At 43.5% G+C, this 19,247-nt stretch overlaps 1 protein-coding gene and 1 long non-coding RNA gene across 3 annotated transcripts in view; one reads left to right on the top strand and one right to left on the bottom strand.

Moving 5' to 3' along the window:
- Window positions 1-3,114: 3,114 nt before the first annotated feature.
- The window catches only part of LOC130168280 (uncharacterized), a 47,427-nt gene continuing 31,294 nt past the window's right edge, over window positions 3,115-19,247 (bottom strand). The window contains exons 1-3 of one of the 2 annotated variants that reach the window (XR_008827408.1): window positions 9,472-9,602; window positions 7,003-7,106; window positions 3,115-4,278 (exon numbers count right to left, since the gene is read on the bottom strand). This is a non-coding gene — a long non-coding RNA (uncharacterized LOC130168280). Of the gene's footprint in view, window positions 4,279-7,002; window positions 7,107-9,471; window positions 9,603-19,247 lie in introns of those variants that run through there. The other variant, XR_008827407.1, reaches the window with a different exon arrangement.
- lhx1a (LIM homeobox 1a) lies at window positions 9,797-18,972 on the top strand. Its single transcript, XM_056375016.1, has 5 exons — window positions 9,797-10,791; window positions 12,771-12,994; window positions 13,607-13,890; window positions 15,722-15,887; window positions 16,896-18,972. Exons 1-5 carry the CDS (start codon window positions 10,622-10,624, stop codon window positions 17,273-17,275), a joined length of 1,224 nt encoding a protein of 407 aa, XP_056230991.1. The 5' UTR covers window positions 9,797-10,621; the 3' UTR covers window positions 17,276-18,972.

Raw genomic sequence — 19,247 nt, 5'->3', positions numbered from 1 at the left:
CATTCAACCTCATCCAGCGTCAGACTCCCTGTTGCTCTAACCTGATGGAGCCATCAGCCAGAAGCCAGACAGGGAGCAGTTGTTCTCATGGTCTCATCCCTGCTGCAGAGCCTTGACACAGGGAGAGACAAACAATTTGGCCTCCCTCCCACAGTCACAGCTCTGGGAGCCAGCAGGGGAGGCGACTAGGGGTTTGGTGTGTGTACGAGTGCGTGACAGAGAGAGAGAGGCCCCTCGGTGTAGGTGCCTTTCAGTCAGTGAAAAAGAAAAGACAAGTCATATTTCTGAGAGTGAGTGTGAGCTCCAGAATGGCAAATGTCAGATACAAGCATAGAGGATCTATTTGCAGCCAAATAATTTCCTCCATGAATGTTAAAGGCATTTGCTTTCAACAAGTGGGATATATTTCAACTGTATTCTTTGCATATAGACAACCTCTTTTGTCCTTTGCAGGAACAGAGGGTGTGCGCATGCAGGTTGTTTGGTCAGCTTTGAATATTACCTCTGGCACGGTAAGACCGCGAGGCTTTTGACACAGGGGCTAGGACAAAGGGAAATGGGGTCGTGTGGTGAAATGGTTAATGTGAATCTTAATAGAGGCGGCAATGTCATTATCTCCAAATCCCTCTCGACCGGGGGGTCGCGCCGTCGACGGCCACTTTACATCCCGAGCGTGTCGGGCCGAGAGACCGGGGGCATGACTGCCAATCCCATCCGGAGGATTTGTGTCCTCCTCCACCAAATTCAGTGAGCGCATGCAGGCTCATAAAGGTGTTGAGAATTGAGGAATTTGTCTGGGAGACATGGCCAAAGTCAACAAGCTAGTTTTGCCTTTCAGCTGCAAGAAGGAAAGGAGGGACGGGGGGGGAGGGGTCCAGGCCTTGTGAGGCAACCCAGATCCGGATTCTCCGGCCACTGAAGCAGGCCTGAGCAGAGGAAGGCTGCCTGCCCTTAAATGAGAGTCAGATTTACACACTGCCATGGTTTCAACCAACCCATGATAATCCCTTCCCAGAAATAAATTGTCCCATTAAAATGAAATGTTGCCCATATAGGTTTAATAAATTGAAAACGCTTGTTTGAATCCTCGGTAATTTGGACAGAATCCCAAGCACATAGCAAAGGCTCCAGCAAAATAAGATTATTTGCTGTGTATTATAATGTATGCAGCAGTTTTTATGCGACCAAACAGTGTCAGTGAACCCCCCAATGAAATGTGTGCTTATTTATATGCAGTTATTCAGGTATGCAGTAAATTCCAATTACTTCTTAAGATTTCTATTTAGCATGAGGGGGAAATGTGACAGGGAAGCTCTGTGTTTTGAGCAGCATTGTAAATCTCGTTAACTCTTTGCAGCATATAGCGAGAAATCTGCATTCATGTCAGGCAGCGAGCAGTGCATACGATTTGAACAACTAGCTAATAGTCCTGTACGGGGACGAGTTATAGGGGGGGTGGGGGGGTCTGAAGTAGATTGAGTTAATGTGGAGATTTCAAGGCTGATTCCAGCAGATTTGTTTGTGTGATGATGCTTATATTTTGTAACGCTGTTCAAAATCTGGAAATGCATTAATACACTGAATGTAAATTGTTGGAAGAGAGAAGCTTCTGAAACAGCGTTCAGACGTCACAACTCCCCAATAAAACCTCGACTGTTGAATAATGTTCAGGGTTTGCGCTGTATAAACCACTGCCGACCCCCCCACATGCACTTATTTATAAAATAATGTTGGAATACATTAGATCTTTAAATGAAAAAATATTTTAAAACAATTCAATAAATGAATTGTGTGAGATTTTTCTGATGCGGTGATCGGGGATGAATTTATAACTTCCTTGGCTGCTCAGTTAATTTTAGCAAAAGTGCAAAATGTCCTGTTTGTACTTTTCATTATAATTTTGTTATTTATTAAAATTCAAAATATCAAAAATTTTACTGAGTTGATTTATCTCATTCTTCACCCTGAACTATGTTTGAAAAAATTGTGACTCCGGTTCTATTAACTAACTTTTTTCCAGAGCTTTAAAGCAACGACGACAACACGAGTTTCAGTCAGTTGTCGTCACTGGTTGAAAGCTCTGGAAATACTAGTAAGTTAACATTAAAATGACTCACTGTTTTTCTGTCAAATTAAGAGTTAATTTGGTTGTTTGCTGGTTTATTGATATGAGCTCACTGCCTTCCTGAAGCCACTAGTAGGACCTATGATAACATAAATGAAGGTCAGGTGGAGGTGGGTGGGGGTACTCTGGGGGCTGCTCTGCCTACGGCCCCATGATGACTAGAACCGGACCTGGATTTTCAGCAAACCAGTGCATCATTCCACCGGAGGCGTGTGTGTATCTGACGTTATATGTTCTACTGTGTCATGAGTTCTCAGTCCATGATGATAACATGAGTTTGATTCAGTGTCATCGCTGGTTGAAAGCTCCAGGAAAAGATCATAAATAATTTAATTAATTCAATAACTGTAATTATAGTTTATTGCAGATTTACAGAATTAATCTTGAAACTGTTAGTGGATTTAATTTTCCTTTTTTTTGGTTGTTTATTTTTTGGGGGGAGGTGGGGGAGATGTTTACCTTACTTACTTTCAGCACACCATATTCCTCATGGCTCTAATGTGATCTGTACTAATACAGAGGAAGTTTTTTTTTTTTTTTTTTGGGGGGGGGGGGGGGGGGGGGGGCTGGATAAAAGCTGGGAGCAGCTCATTCACAGCTCCATCTGTGTCTTTGACTGTGTGCTTGTGTACATGAGGTACCGACTCATTCAGGGGCTTTTCCACAAATGATCACTGGCTGAAAGCTCCGGGAAACCAGTCAAACAGATTCATTTAATTTACTCAATAATTGTAAAAATTATTTACTGTTGTTCTTTATACTGATTTTATATAATGGGGTGGGGGGTCCAATCAAGACTGGGACCAGCCCTGGAATTTTATCAAAAGGCCAAAACTGAGAAATAATGTTCTGCTCTAACTGAGTCTTTAACTGTGATATGAGCTTCAGTGTGTGAGTTGAGGCCGGATGCTTCGGTCCTCCATTCCCCCCCCCCACCACCACCACCAGTACTCAGTCCCCCGTGTTGGACCCCCAGGGGCCCTAAATCCCCGCTGCTCTTCCCTGCAGCCCCCCTCTGACGTGCAGCATGCCGAGGCGAGCAGCGCTTTGCCTATGCATTAGCCATCCATTTCCCGCGGCTGACACCTCTCCAACATAAAACCGTAAGGCAGAGGTAAAATATGTCTCTCCTGGCGAAAATAAAGCTTTGTCTGCCTGCTGATCTATTGGATATAAAAATAAAGCCGCGGCTTTGATGCGGGCTTTACCTTATGCGCGCGCCTTTCTTTTTTCTTTTCTTTTTTTTTTTTTTTGCGCACACAAAAGCGCCAATGAAGATGGATCGCGCGGGGATCGGTTCGCGGTGCGTCCGGCACAGCAGCAGCAGCAGCCTCGCTCACTCCACTTCTTCTTCCTCTTCTTCCTCCTCCTCTTCCTCCTCCTCCTTCCCTCTCTCTTTTTTACTCAGACGTCGTTGAGGACTGTTTGTTATTGATCAGTGAATGTCGATAATTATACAGGGATTTCCAGACTAATCGGCTTTGGAAAAGTTGTGCGCGTTCACATTAAAGAATAATGAGAGGCTTCTTGATTCTTGTTTTATGTCACTGATTTTTTCTTTTCTTTTCCATGGGACGTGAGAAAAATTTCCAGGTTCCATCTGTGACATCTGAGATTCCACAATAATACTGGAAGACCATTTGTACGGGCCTATAAATACAGTTAGACAATGCACTTGCAGGATTTCTCCCTCTAAACACATCTGGAGATTACAGGATATAACGTAGGCCACGAAATATTCACTTCTACTAATGGTTTGAAGAATGTATGTGACTATGATATAATAAAGCAGCTGTATTCGCTACAAAACCACCTTTAAAATAAATCAGAGTTTAGCTTTTATTCTTTGAGTTTCAATAAAAATCATCCACCACAGAGCATAAATCATCTGAGGCCACTCAGTCCTGCAGCAGCTCACAAAAAGAGGCTTCAGGAGGAAGTATTATTTTGAAATTCAGCAGCATTAAATCACATTTTCAGAATCGTTCTCAGCTTTTTGTTGTATTTAATCAGTCTGTTTTTTTTTTTTTATTCCATTTATTTTATTTTAGGTTTTGATTAGAATTCAGGTTTTATATTGAGGGGGAACCTTTAAGACGGGTTTCTGCTGGCTTCCTTCAGTGAGCTTTTCCACAGGCCCTGTTTGCTTGGTGCTGTAAAACAAAAACACACCACATGTTTCAGGTAGAAGCAGAAAATCACAGGAACATTTTTTTTTCTTTTGTGTGATTTATAAATATATAAAGGTGAAATTAGAGGCGGGCTGGAGAACGATGCGCAGGTATTCTCCTCCTCATCTCTTCATTAATATCCGATAAAAACAGCAGCTGTGGAGCAGTGTGCTCGGGCCGCTCTCCTCTGCTCTGCTGTATATTTGAACCCAGGTATCAGCAGCGGCCAGTTCTCCCTCTCTCACGCTTCCGGGCTTTTTTTTTTTTTTTTTTTTTTTTTTTTTTTTTTTTTTTATTTCAGAGCGCAGAAATCCGTTGCGGCGGCTGCAGCAGCGGCAGCCGCATTGGCGGCATGAAGCAGCAGCTATCTGCCGCTCTGCAGCCGTGCAGCTCGTCCCCTGAGCATTGGCCAGCGGGCGATAATATCTCAAAGGGAGTGGTTATCGCCACACATTATATTATAATCATTAGTGATCCTGGCCCTTTCACCCCGACTGCAGAATAAGCGCCGAGTACCATTAATCTAAACTAGAGGAAGAAGCTTCAGAGGCTGCGCCTGCACGGTGTTCATCTCTCACTGACTCTGTCTGGAGCATTTTAATGTGAAGAAATGAAGCTTTTTTACTTTTGATTTGCAGTGAAGGTTCTGCTCACTGTTCTCAGCCTCGTGTGGTGGAGGTGATGCAGGTTCTGTCATTTGTTCTGTTGTGCCTTTAAGAAATCTGCAGATCCGTTCTGTATCTGTAAATACTGATTTATAGGTTGATTTTAATGGTTTGAAAATACGTTCAAAGGCACTGAAACAATGTTTTTCTACATAGATAGATAGATAGATAGATAGATAGATAGATAGATAGATACTCAAAATAAAAACAAATATAATTAATATATACAATAAAAGCCTTAATCCAGTTTTACTTATACTGGAATAAAACTGGCTGTTTCTAACGTTTTATTCCGAAATAACGCCGGAAATGAACGTGACTTAAGGTCGTAATAATACAACAGTAACAATAATAGTATCATGGCCTGTAAACCCTTTCGTTACCGGATTGAATTCGCCCCCTAGAGGAGTGAGCAGGACCCTGGTGGTGGTGGTGGTGATGGTGGCCTTGTTTCTGGGTGACCTCGGAGACTCACACTGGGTCACTGTTCTGGAACCAAAGCCCCCCCCCTAACCCCACCCCTCCCTTCCCCGAATTCACCGAGTCACATGATCTCCTTGAGAAAACGCACAGACAGTGAAGACAGTGGAAGTTGTAGCTGTGGATAGTTGAGGAGCTCAGATCAGGACAAGCTTCTGAATATCGGCTAGAGTGTGTGTGTGTGTGTGTGTGTGTGTGTGTGTGTGTGTGTGTGTGTGTGTGTGTGTGTGTGTGTGTGTGTGTGGATGGAGTGGGGGGGAGTTGACTGACTGAGAAGGGACAGCTGTAGGGAGATGATCTATAAATCCCATTGGATTTCTCTCAGCACAGGCTGGGACCGGAGTTGAAAAGTCTGGAAAATGTTTGCGTAGAGTTGCTGTTGGCTCAATAATCCACGTCGAGTTCACATCGGCATATGTTTGGCCGCTGATCTACAGGAGGAGGAGGAGGAGGAGGAGGAGGAGGAGGAGGAGGAGGGTGGATGGACACAGCTTAGTCAGTGGACTGTGGGACTCTGCGTGCTCTGCGTTAGCTGCTGCAGCCTCCACACTCCCGAGGGTCAGAACAGAATTTCCCCAGATGTGTGTCAGCTACCGGGGCCTTCTCCTTCTCTGCTGCGTGAGCGTGGCGCGCTGGATGGATGGATGGATTTCAGTCCTGGGAGTGCGTGATAATGCGGTGCAGAATGATTGACAGGCTGGGGGAAGGCAGCCCACCTTCCTCCCCCTCCCCCTCCCCAGTCAGTTCATGAATATAACGGTAAACTTTGCGTCAAAATGTGCGCGCTTTTCACGCAGTTTGCGCAGCCAAGACAAAAGTTGACAGGTGATAAATGTTTACAGAAAGCACCGATAAGCACAGAAAAAACTTTCTATATGTGCACGTGTTGGGTCAAAATATTCCATTTAAACATTATTTTATAGCTTTTGAATTGCAGATTATTTTCTTTCTTTTTTTTTTCTTTTTCTTTAAGAAAAATACATTTTTGTATTTTTTTTTTTTTCGTTTCAAAAATTCCTCTTTGTAATTTCAAGTTAATTAAATCAAGATTGAAATAATTTCTTCTATTCCACAAGGTGGAGTTTCCGAGCAGGAATAAAGATGAAAATGTACATGATATAAACTGAGCGACTTTCACGGGAAGGAGTTTTTTTATTCCTGGAATAAACGCGTTAATAAAACACGATGATCAGCTCTTGTTATGAGTTGTATGAAATATTCTTTTGTAAATAAAAAAAATATAAAAGGGTGCAGCAGCAGAACAGAGCAGCGGACCGGTACCTCCACCCACCGCCACCTCCCACACCTCCACCCCGGTTCACTCAGTCGATCAAAGCTCCAGTCGGGAGTGATATTTCTCTCTGTATCACGGGAGTCACGCTTTGGCCCCCCCGGGCTCCCTGGCCCCGCTATAAGGTCACAGCCCCTGTTTTCTCAGCCCGGTCACTACATGTATCTCATTCTCATGTTTTAAACACCTTTTACCCCCCCCCCCCCCCACCCGCCCCCCCCCCCCCCCCACCACCACCACCACCACCACCACCACCACCCATCTAATCACCTGCTCGCCTCAGTATATTTAGTCTTTACTCCACAGTCCTCTCCTTCCTCTAAAGCCGAGCTCCTCTCACACTGCTGCGGTGACATTGTGTCACTAAACTGAGCCTGGAGGAGAGAGGGGAGACAAATAAACGTGTCATGATTAGAATTAATGATTGCATGCATCTTCACAGCCTCATTCATTATCTCAGATTAATTATCTCGCAGTGTACCAGTTCACTTGTCTGCACTTCATAAACCCCAAATCTCCTGGGCTGCTTTACAGCACTGTGGCCCTGATACAAGAATATCCCCTTCTCTTAACTGCTGGTAGCGTGGCCTGTAGTGGACAAAATTACACTCTGGAGGAAGTAAAACAAACGCATTCAATAGAAAATGTGAATAAAATAATAGCAACGTTAATAAAAAAAAAAAAAAAAACGTGAATTCCAGATTAATTCCTGTGTTTAGATTTTAATTTTCAGCTGCTGTTATTGCTGCGATTTTTGTTTTCTGAGCAGGCCTGCTGAAAGGCCTCCCGCCATCACATCCAGCTCCACTCACTGAGATTAAAGCGAGAAAAAAAAGGAAGTTTTGTTTTCCCTAACACAGAAGCTGCGCCTGCAAATTCCAATTTACAACTTCTTGCCTGCATCAGAATGAAAATATGAGTGAGAATAAAAAATCTATCGCTGCTGACGGATTACAGTGGTAAGGTTAAAACCATTTTTGCATTTAATAGTGTCTCTGCCTGGAGGGGAGTTGAGATATTTTTAAGCCTATAGCCTATATTTTGATTTCCTTCTATTCGTGGATTAATCTGCCTCTGTGGAGCCTGGCTTTTTCCCCTCTCTGGCTTATTCTAAATCAGGCAGAGATTATCCCTACTGACAGACTATCAAGGCATCTTCTACACATGGAAATAACAACAACTTTTGTCGTTTTACATGCTGCATTTACAAGTTTGTGTAGTAGTGGAGGTGGTGGTGGTGGTGGAGAGTCAGGCCTGCAGACTGCCACGTTTCTGGGGTTATTGCCGAACAAAAAGAAAAAGAAAAAGAAACGTGAGTTTTGTAGTCCAAAAAAGAAGTATTTCCTCTGCTGATTGCCCCCCTATGCAGAACTATGGCCCGCCAAGTTGTCACGCTGCTCAATGACCCTCAGTGTCTGTGTGATGGAAACATAACCAGATGCTCAGCAGCAGAACGCGCTCCACAAACGGAGAAAACATGGGAGCAAAAGAAGGGGGAGGAAAGAGAGGAAGAGTGGAGGAGAACAACAGGACTGAAGAGGTGGTGACGCGAAAACAAAAACAAAAAAGAAGAGATGGAGTCTGTGTGTTTTGAAGCCTTATCTCTTTTTCTTGCAGCCAGTAACACATGTCCTGTTGAAGGGGAGCTCCCCAGACGCCGAGAGGCAGCTGGACGGGGACGGGCTGGCGTTTTGCATGAGAAGCAGCCCATATGCAGGAGGATGCTGGCGGGCTATTGGGTGAGAATAAATGGGTGTCCCCCCCCACCACCACCACCACCACCCCGCCCGGTTCGCCACTCTTGCTTTTAAAGTGCGTAAAAGAGCTCAGCCGCCGAGCTGAGCTGAGCTGAGCTGAGTCCATTTTAAAAGACGAACAAAGACAAATACAACATTTTCTTATTGCACGTGCGTTTATTAAGCTGTTGTCTGCAGAGGCCACAACACAACAGTTTGTGTAAACAAACGTTTCAAAGATTAATTACTCCAAACTAGTTTCCTGGCAAATGCAAATCTTGGTTAGATAGTGGAACGAAACGAATTTGTTCAGCAAGCATGTTCACCCCCCCCCCCCCCCCCCAAACGAGACAATCTATTTTCATTGAGCAAAAAAAAAAGAAAAGAAAAGAAAAAAGAAAAACAAATGTGTGAACTGTGAAAGATTGCAGGCCTGAAAATCATCCACACAAAAGACCTGACTGATCCCTGTGATAGGAAATAACTAATGACAATCCAACAGGCTGTTATTAGCCTGACGGTGTTATTTACTTAAGGTGGACATTAAGTGGATTGGACCCCCAACCCCCAACCCCCCCCCCACCCCTCTAAATGAATTGTCCGAGGTGTCTGGGCCGCGAGCTCCTCACGGGCTGAGCTGTCAACTTTAGAGCCTGTCTGTCTTTCACTTCCGCGCCAAAGAGAAGAAGAGCTCCACCGCTGACGCGCAGGGAAACAAAAGTACAACAGCGGTAACATCATATCTGCACAAGCCATCAGCTGAGAGAGGTCACGGCAGAGCAGCGAACATTTCATACTTGAACGTGCAGCTGGTTTATTAAGCCTCCGGATATCCTCACATAATAAAACAAACATGCCCAACTCGTGCGTAATTTTTTTTTTCTGGCGCAAATAAGTAAGTTGACATGAATACACAGGGAGCGCGCCATGCAATAGGCTATATATATAAATATATATGCGCCTCCAGCTTCTCCATCCTGAAGACGCCACTCACTGTATCTACCTGCTCAGATTCCTCCTTCATGTCCCCCCTTCATGCTCTGAAGACAATTTGCTGAGCGGCTGAGAAGCGGCGTCTCTCCCCTCCGCGCGGCTCGCCCCTCCGCCGAGGCTGCTTCCTCCAAACACATTCACTTACATATGACAGTTTGCAGGGAAATTCTTGACAATTGGTGTCTTGAGTGTGCAGCATAAATAGCAGGCAGAGCCCTAGCTGGGTTATGATGGGCCGGCTTGATGGTCGCTGGCATGGCGCGGCGCTGATTGGTCGGGACGCGGCCTGACGTCAGGAGGCTGGGAATAAGGCTGGGCTGGAGCTTTAGGAGCAAGACAGTGTTACTGGAGGACCCAGCGCATCCCAGCATACACACGGTACTGGAGACTGAGGGCATCCCAGCATATATACACACTGACTACTACCGGAGCCGCCAGCGCATACCAGCATCTCCCGCCACCACAAGCTGAACATCCAGGATCATCCGACAGACCGAGGGGGGAAAACACTCTTTCTTTTTTTAATCCTTTGGGTGTGTGATGTTGTTTCTCGCCGGGCTGTGAACAGTGGATACGCTGCCATGTCAAAGTGCACTGAATTATTTATAGGCGTGCGTGTCTTGTTGTGTGACAGCTCTGCCCTAAAAGCATTTTATTAGACGCCTCTTCCAGCAGTGACTGGCACACGACGCTCTTCTCCTCGGCCGATGCGTCACTTCCAAGAGCGCCGGGACAACCACGCCGGCTCCGGTCCTCTCGTCTGAGCCGATCTGCAGCTTCCTGTGTTGAAATCTACATTTTGGTTGAATTCGCGCGTTTTGTCTCCGGATGCACTAAAGGACTGCTTTATTTGTTCATTTCCTTTTGGCTTTTTCCACCTGAGAAAGAGAGAGAGAGCGAGGACGCTGTCGCCATCCATTCCTGTCTGTTTTTTTTTTTTTTTTTTTTTTGGACGCTGAGCCTTTTTACGCATGCAGGGAGAAATCTGTGGTGACACCTGATCGACTGGCTTCTCCGCGCACATTGACCCGGGAGCTCCAGGCGAATCAAGGGGAGGGAGAAAGCAGATAACTCGGTCAATGCTCGGCCTGTGCTGTTGATTTTGTTTGTGTGTGTGTGCGCGCTTCATCTGTGGGGTTTGTTGTAGCCCAGCCAAAGCCATGGTCCACTGCGCCGGCTGCGAGAGGCCTATCCTGGACCGCTTTCTGCTCAACGTGCTGGACAGAGCCTGGCACGTCAAGTGCGTGCAGTGCTGCGAGTGCAAATGCAATTTAACTGAGAAATGTTTTTCACGAGAGGGAAGACTGTACTGCAAAAATGATTTCTTTAGGTAAGCCCGGGGAAGGTGCAGGAGAACTCACCAGCAGTGTTTCTGTTTTATTGTGTGTGTGGTTTAATGTTGGAGCAGGGCAGCAAACAGCAGCAGGTAAACATTTAGGAAATGATATAAATACATTTAAACAGGAGCATAAAACAGAAGCAAAGGTGCTGATGGCGCATCATAAAAATAGATGGAAACAAACATTATATTCAACTAAAAAAAAAACATTTTAGACTTTTGAAGATTTTGTGCTTCATCTTTACTCTCATTTTTAACTTTTAAATTAGTTTTATTCTTTATCAATCTCTAGAAACACGCAAAGTAATGCTCATAAATTCAGACTGGCTGTATTTTTCAGACAAATAAAATCTATTAAATTAAAATAAACATAATAATCTTAAAAAAATATGAAGAATTTGGCACCTGTGTTCATGAGCAGCCGCATGATTACAGGTATTTACAGTGAATTCAGAGTCTCCGTTTTATGTATTTCTTTTTTTCCTCTAAATAAATGAAGAGAGCGACCGGTCCGTGCCTGTAGGCGGGAACGAGGACTTGGAGGTGATAAGCTTTGATTAAGAGCGAGTAATTAAAAGCTTGTTAATTTGAATTCTTATGCAAAACAACAACAAAAGAGAGACAGCAACATTAAACGCGTGTGCACTCTCTCTCAGCGGGGAGAAGGGGGGGGGGCGGTTTGTTAGGAAATCGAGGAAATCACACTTGGGGTGTTTTTTTGGGTTTTTTTTTTTTTACAGCCAGTATAGAGGTGGAGGTGGAGGTGGAGGGGGTGGGGGGGGGCGCAAAGGATCAAACCCCGGCCAGAAGAGCCGCTGCCCGGTGTGTTTGCTCAGTCCGACTGAGGAGGACGTGATAAGTGGATTTGAATAGTAAACTAGTTGAAAAGATCAAGTCCGCAGACAATGCAATCACAGACGTGCAGTCAACAAGCAGTGCACACACCACTCAATACACATTGTTTAACGCTGCAGTCAATGGCAGGGCGAGAATTTATTATTCTAAAACCAACCTGCCGAGTCAGGGAATTAAAAAAAGAGCCCGTATATTTACTGAACTCCAACCGTCTAAAACATGTAGAGTCTAATATGGAAACTAAAAGCTTGGAAATGTAAACTACAGATACATTTTTTTTTTAAATGTAATAAAATAAAAGCAGTGTCTTCAGCGGGTCTGTGCAGAGCAGTGTAACGGCCTCTGGAGGAAGAAATCATATTTTATTATCTTAAAAATTATTTTTAATAATCAGAATCAGCTGATGCGCAACATCATCACATTTTCTTTTACAAATTAAGATATTTATTTTATAGACGTTTTCCCAAAATGAATAAACACTAAAACACTGAATAATACGTTTAAAATTGTTGTCGTCACTAGTGATGGCCATTAATATTACTAATATTATTATCATTATCATTATTATTGTTTGTAGTAATAGTATTATTATTGTAATTAAAATGCCAGTATTGAGGATGGAGGTTAATTCTTGATTTCAGAATTAGCAAAAGATCCAAAAAAACGCTGCTAATATACGTTTTTAAAAGTTTGACATATTAACTATAGACTAAAAAAACACATGGGCTTTATCTATAGAGACTTCTTCTATTCACCATGTTATATTTTACATATTATATGTAAGACACATTATTATATGGTTCGACTTCAGAACACAAATTGCCAAAGGCTCATGTAAAGGATTATAAATTATGTGTATAGATTTAATCATAAAGTATCCAGTATTCTTTTCTTACACTTGAAGCTTTACTGAGTCAAGACAACACAATTTAAAATGTGAATCGACGTCTACACAAGGCGGATAATTCCGTTCCCTCGTCTCCGCCTTGCCTCCAAACCTGGCTGGAGTTTGATTATTATTTAAAAAAATTATTATTGTATGTGTGTAATATGATATATTGTAAAATATATATTTTATAAAAAATAATAACCCCAGCCCCCTTTTTCTCCTGCAGGCGGTTTGGCACGAAGTGTGGCGGCTGTTCGCAGGGCATCTCTCCAAACGACTTGGTCCGGAGGGCCCGGAGCAAAGTGTTTCACCTCAACTGCTTCACCTGCATGATGTGCAATAAGCAGCTCTCCACCGGAGAGGAGCTCTACATCATAGACGAGAATAAATTCGTTTGCAAAGACGATTATATCAACAACACCAGTGTAAAAGACACCAACCTCCTCTCAGGTAAGGAAGAAGCTGTGTGTGTGTGTGTGTGTGTGTGTGTGTGTGTGTGTGTGTGTGTGTGTGTGTGTGTGTGTGTTTGTTTGTGTGAGCACAAGGCGGAATAAATTGTGATGGATGTGATGTGTTCAGCCCCGCAGTGGCTTCATCATTTCCATGACCAGGACTCAGACGGCACTCAGAGTAGAACCCAACAAAAACCCCAGAGCTCTGTCTGCTGCTCATTCTGTTTATTCTCACAGTTAAAACATGCTGCTTTTTATTTGGGCCTGTGATGTAAATATGCTGTGCTTTATTCTATGTGTTATTAAGTGTGTTTGCATTTTTTTTTTATCTAAATATTTAAGTTTTTAATGGAGGAAAGAAGCAGATAAAATAAGATGTTAATTAGTACAAATGAATACGTAAACATGTGTCGTTTTAAGGCGTAAAACCAGAATGAAACTTTCAGAGAATAGAATTTATTTTTTATTCATGTTGGTGGTAGTTTTGCATCACAGACCTGAGGTCAGAGTTCAGCCACAGTTAACTGACCGCTGCATCCCCGCTGAGTCCACACTGATAAATAACAACGCGATGGGTCTGATTCTAAATCTTCATATCTCATCTGTGCAGTAACGGCGTGCAGCGACCCGAGTTTATCACCGGACTCTCAAGACCAGCTACAGGACGACGTGGTCCTAAAGGACACGGAGATAGCCGCCCTGTCCGACAAGGAGACGGTTAACAACGAGAACGACGACCAGAACCTCGGAGGGAAGCGGCGCGGCCCGCGGACCACCATCAAGGCCAAGCAGCTGGAGACGCTGAAGGCGGCGTTCGCTGCGACCCCCAAACCCACCAGACACATCAGGGAGCAGCTGGCCCAGGAGACCGGCCTCAACATGAGGGTCATCCAGGTAAAGGAGCTTCTGCTTTTAGCATCAAAGCTGGGTTCTGGTTGGACTCCCACAGAGGGTTCACTCGGATTACCCCTCTCCTTTCTCTATGAATTCAGCCATTCATAGAGAAGAAATAGATAAACAGCCCAGATTTATTAGGAAATGAGGCTGTTTCTCAAAATGGAAATCACTGTGTGGATCAGAAGTAGACGGGGGTCTCGTGATTGTGTCTGAGACTCTTATGGATTCAGGATTCAGGGGACACCCACACGCTGAGGAGGTGGGCTCGCACCTTTTTTTATTTTATAGGGTGTTACGCACCCATTAAAAGGTGTGATGTAACAGCTTATATTTTATGGAAAAAATGTCCCTGCCAAAAGCTGCCAGACTGCCATGACCGTGCAGGCCTCATCCCATCATCAGGGAGGCTCCACCTACCCCCCCACCCCCTCTCACATCTTTCACCCCTCTTTAAAGGAGGCCTCTTCCCTTCAAACTGCGCAGTCACATTGAATTCATTAAGCCAAAGATTTTGGCCCCGACCGACGGGGGCTGATTTGGAAACGGGTAATTTATATGGGTTTTTTTTTTTTTTTTTTTTTTTTGATTCTTGGCGCGCAGGAAGGGGCAAAGTCGCCAACTGGCGCCGGGGCTTGCTGGGAGCGCTGGGAGCGCTGGGTAGTCCTGGCACAGCGCTGCCATCACGTTTTGCGACCACATTTAGCCATGCTGAGAGCATTTCTAGCCAAGTGGAAAGACAGAAATCTGTTTCAGGGGTCTTCAGACTGTTTCCTCACAACTCTGAATTACAGCAGGGCCGCAGCAAGTCGAACAAGGAGCAGCACAAGCAACACATTATTAAAATTATGATTATGATTATTATTCTTAGCTTATTATTATTATATATATTATTATTAATTTTGCATTAGGAACAATTTCATATTTTATTTTGGTGATTTCCAAATATTGTTCAAGTGCTTCTTTAGAGGGAATATTTACCTATTACGCATCCGGCTTTTTTATTTTTTATGAATGTGATTTTTTTAAAGGGTTGGTAAAACTGGGGTGTGGGGTTGGGAGGGGGCAGATCAAAGGTAGAAAGGTTTAGCATAACAGATTAATAGCGATAAAGTGAGAGTGACGACGTCGGGGTATCTAATATGTATGAGCATGAGGGGGGGAAAGGAAGAGCGTAATTAAAGGAAGCCGGCCTATAGATTAGGAAATGATAACCTCCAAGAGCCCGGTAATATATTGGTAACAACCCTCCTATTAAGTATTAATTGGAGATTTTAAGCCCCCGCTGCTGTAGCCTTCAGTCGGAGTAAATGGAGGGTTAAAAGACCATTAGGGAGGTTAGATGTGACTGTCGCTCCTGTAAAGATAATTGGGCGCAGTCGTCTCCGCCGCAGAGAGCCCTTGCGGATTTAAGGCACCGGCTCATCACGCACGGCGCAAAACACACACAGAGAGCGCGCGGTTATTTACTCCAGCAAGGAGCCAATGTGGTGCAGGTGCCAAGGTAAATATGACACCTAATTACACTTTCTTTTGAATGGGGGGGAGGGGTGCGGTTTACACAGTGACGTTTATTTGCATATTCACAAAAAATAACAAGGTGCCATTTTTTTGTTGTTGTTTGTGTTTGTTTGTTTTGATATTTATTTATTCAGCCCTCAGCCCCATTTCTCAATCATCTGAAGCCCCCCCTCCTCTCAAGGAATATTGACGTGCAATCAAAATGGCGTCAGCAGCCCATACTGCATCTTTGCTGAGTAACATGAGGTGACCCATATTACACACATATATCTATATATTAATGTGTGTGTGTGTGTGTGTGTGTGTCCAGGTCTGGTTCCAGAACCGACGTTCCAAAGAGAGGCGCATGAAGCAGCTGAGCGCGCTGGGCGCCCGGAGGCACGCGTTTTTCCGCAGCCCGAGGCGGATGAGGACGCTGGTGGACCGGCTGGAGCCCGGGGAGCTCATCCCCAACGGGCCCTTCTCCTACTACGGAGGTATGCTCACAATTTAACTCATTTTGAAGAAAAACTTTCTTTTTTTTCTTAACTGTATTTTCCTTTTATGAAATATCTTTTTTTTTCTCACCCAAATTAAATTTTTTAAATGTATTATATTTTAAAATTCATATTTGCATCTTTCCTCTTTTTTTTTTTGCCTGTCATTTGTTCTATTTTTCTGCACTTATATGCTGTAAGGAAAAACTGCTGCTATATTGTTCTATTTTACCTTATCTATATATCCCATCACCAACGTGTTAAATAAGAAATAAGGCAATTTAATTCAGGTTTTGTTATTATCTTATAAAGGCACTGCCTCAGAGAAATAGACTCCATGTTAGGCCTGTGTTCTGTTGGCTTTGTGAGCTCTTTCCACAATTAAAAAACATGTTAATTTAGTATGCAAATTTAAAATAACAGCTATATAAGCATATACGGTGGCAGTGACCAACCACAAGGCTCTTGAGTTTTTAAAACAAAGTCGAAAGCGATGTATTATTCAGTCTGGGTCACCTCGTCCGCAGCGTTGTGGAAATCAGTGGCACTGAGTGAAGTTTAAGTGAAATTAGTTCACATCTGACTGATTTGATACCACACCCCCTCCTTCAAGTGCTTTGAAATATCTGATAATTTTCAGAGAATTTCATTTGTGCTCAGGCCTTTGTCTTTTCTGCTGAAGCAAAAACTCTAATAATATTCTGCTGAACTTATAAAAAAAAAAAGAAATCGGTCTCAGTAGGTAGAATCGCTGATGAAATGGCCCCCACTTTAATTAATTTTGTGGCCACGTTGTTCTCCCCACCCAATTGCAGTTTTGATTTAAGTGTAACGTGCTCTGTGACTAATGTAGCACGGCGAGGGTCTTTCTCCCTCACTAATACAAATCAAGCTATGTATATTCAATGAACTCCTCAACATCTCTGGAATTATTTCTGCACAGCCATTGTTCTCAGAGTCAACGCTGATTTTTTTCTTCTTCTTCTTCCTCTTCTCTTGGATCTACAGATTATCAAAGTGAGTACTACGGCCCGGGAGGGAACTACGACTTCTTCCCTCAGGGGCCTCCGTCGTCGCAGGCCCAGACCCCAGTCGATCTCCCCTTCGTGCCCTCCTCAGGCCCCACGGGCACCCCCCTCGGAGGTATGGACCACCCCCTGCCGGGCCACCACCCCTCCAGCGAGGTGCAGCGCTTCTCCGATATCATGTCCCACCACCCTGGGGACTCTCCCAGCCCAGAGCCCGGAATCCCGGGGCCCCTGCACAGCATCTCCTCCGAGGTGTTCGGCCCCAGTCCGCCCTTTACCTCACTGTCGCTGAACGGCAGCGGATACAACAACCACCTGTCCCACCCGCCCTCGGAAATGAACGAGGGCACCGTGTGGTAGCTTTTTGACCGAGCAGACTTTACTGGTGACAGATTCGGTGACGGAGGAGGGTGGTGAGGTCTGGTGGTGTTGGGGGCTGGAATCCAGAACAGGGACATGGATATCAACAGGGTTAGGGCAACACCATTGAATCATTATGATTTTTTTTTTTTTTTTTTTTTGGTGTTTTCATATTTATTTATTTATTTTCTCACATGATTTGTTGATCTCTGTGGGGAAAGCGTATCTGGCATAAAAATTATGCGCAAAAACATTGTCTTTAGTATTGTGTTTGGGTGTTTCAATCGCTTCTTTTGCCCACTCCCTGCATCCAAAACTGGACTTGAAAAAAAAAGAAAGAAAAACAACAACAAAAAAAAAACAACAAAAAACAAACAAACAAAAAAAAAAGACAAAAAATGAGCAAGACTGCTGAACTGCCCCTATTCGCCCCCTTTCCTTGGGCCCCCCGGGGCTCCCTGTCGCCCCTCCTGAGTCCTGTCAGCGGCCCGGCATAACGACCAAACCCCCTAACATTTAAAGCTGGGGTAGAAAACAACCCTTCTGAAATCTCCTATTGTATGTTCGGAACACGAAAACATCATTAGCTACTGTCAAAGACTTCAATAGCTTTACAGAGAGAATAAAGGGGCTGAGGATTGGTTGTGTGCTGACCTGGCACTGTAGGAAGGCTGAGCAGCATTCAGACTATGTTCGAGGCACTAGACATGGCCCTTGTATTTATTCAGAAGCTCCTCAGACCTCTTTGCCTCTCAAGGCTCTGCCATATTGACACTTAACCTTTTTGACACTATGTTTCCGAAGGCCAGAGGATATGACAATTTTTTCCTCCGTCTGGACTATTTGTTTCCTCCTTTCTTTTTTTTTTTTCTCCTTTTCTTAATTTCATAATTTCCACCAAATCTGAAGAAGGTCGCCTTCAAAAGGCAAACAGTAAAACCCTCTATGGATTGCAAACCCTTTATTTAAAATGGAAGTGAACTTGAAATGTTGAAATGAAGTCTACCTTCTAAAAATCTTCTACCGGGGTTCTAAATATGGGACTTAGAACAGTCAACTGTTTACGTAACCTATTTAATTCAGGAGTCCAGAAGTCTCGAAAAACCTTGTTTTAGAACCTCTTGATCCATATAAAAATGTTCCAAGCAACCAACCAAACTTTTGTATTGATTTCATTTATATTGTATGGAGATAAAAACACATTTGCTGGGGTTGTGGTTCACTGTGCTAGTTTGTACAAGATGTTGTTTACAAAAAAAAGGTTGAAAAAAAAGAATAAAAAACAAAAGTAAAGTAGACATTTGCCAAATTAAAAAAAAAAAAATAGCACAAATACTGTTAAAGTGCTTTGCACCATTATCTGCAGAATGTGTTGAGACAAAATGTAAGTGTTAAAAGGAGTAATTGACTTCTTAATTTTTTAGTCTGCTAATACATTCATAAAATTGTTAATATAACATACTTAGACAGGTTTTATTTTTGTGTCTTCAAAGGAGAAAAATCCAAGCTATTAAAAATTGATGGTCAAATATGCAGCTAGTAGCTGCTACATCTCTTTGAATATCAAGCCCTCATGATATGTCTTTTAATGTTCCAATAAACCTAAGCTTATGTGACCTCCAGTGCATATTAGACCATTCACTGTATAAATACAACATGTTGACAAAAATGTGTTTCTAATAAAACTAGAAAATATGCTTATGAATTTTTTTTAACAGATTTTCTTTGGCAGCAGCGTTATGACAGTATCCCCCTGACGTTACAGTGTATTATGCATCACGCGGTGTCGGTGCAGCCGTACATCACAGGGCGTCTCTGTGAGCCACTTATCAGGCCAGTGTCACTCGTTTCATAATGAACGCTTTTTGTCCACATGTCTGCTTTTTCCATTCACTTGGAGTGTGAAATAATTGGCCTTTGCAGACGTAGTGACAGGTAAACATTTGTTAATTCTGATTAATGGGATTCAAAA

This window comes from Seriola aureovittata, chromosome 4 (genome assembly GCF_021018895.1).
Source record: "Seriola aureovittata isolate HTS-2021-v1 ecotype China chromosome 4, ASM2101889v1, whole genome shotgun sequence".
NCBI lineage: Eukaryota > Metazoa > Chordata > Actinopteri > Carangiformes > Carangidae > Seriola > Seriola aureovittata.
The sequence above is the reverse complement of the archived record's forward strand: the minus strand, read 5'-3'. Positions and strand labels throughout refer to the sequence as shown.

Bases quoted from the DNA above. Each gene is read 5' to 3' on its own strand.
- lhx1a (XM_056375016.1), top strand. From the start codon at position 10,622: ATGGTCCACTGCGCCGGCTGCGAGAGGCCTATCCTGGACCGCTTTCTG. The intron at 10,792-12,770 runs GTAAGCCCGGGG...TTTCTCCTGCAG, and splicing joins TGCAAAAATGATTTCTTTAG to GCGGTTTGGCACGAAGTGTG. The intron at 12,995-13,606 runs GTAAGGAAGAAG...TCATCTGTGCAG, and splicing joins AGACACCAACCTCCTCTCAG to TAACGGCGTGCAGCGACCCG.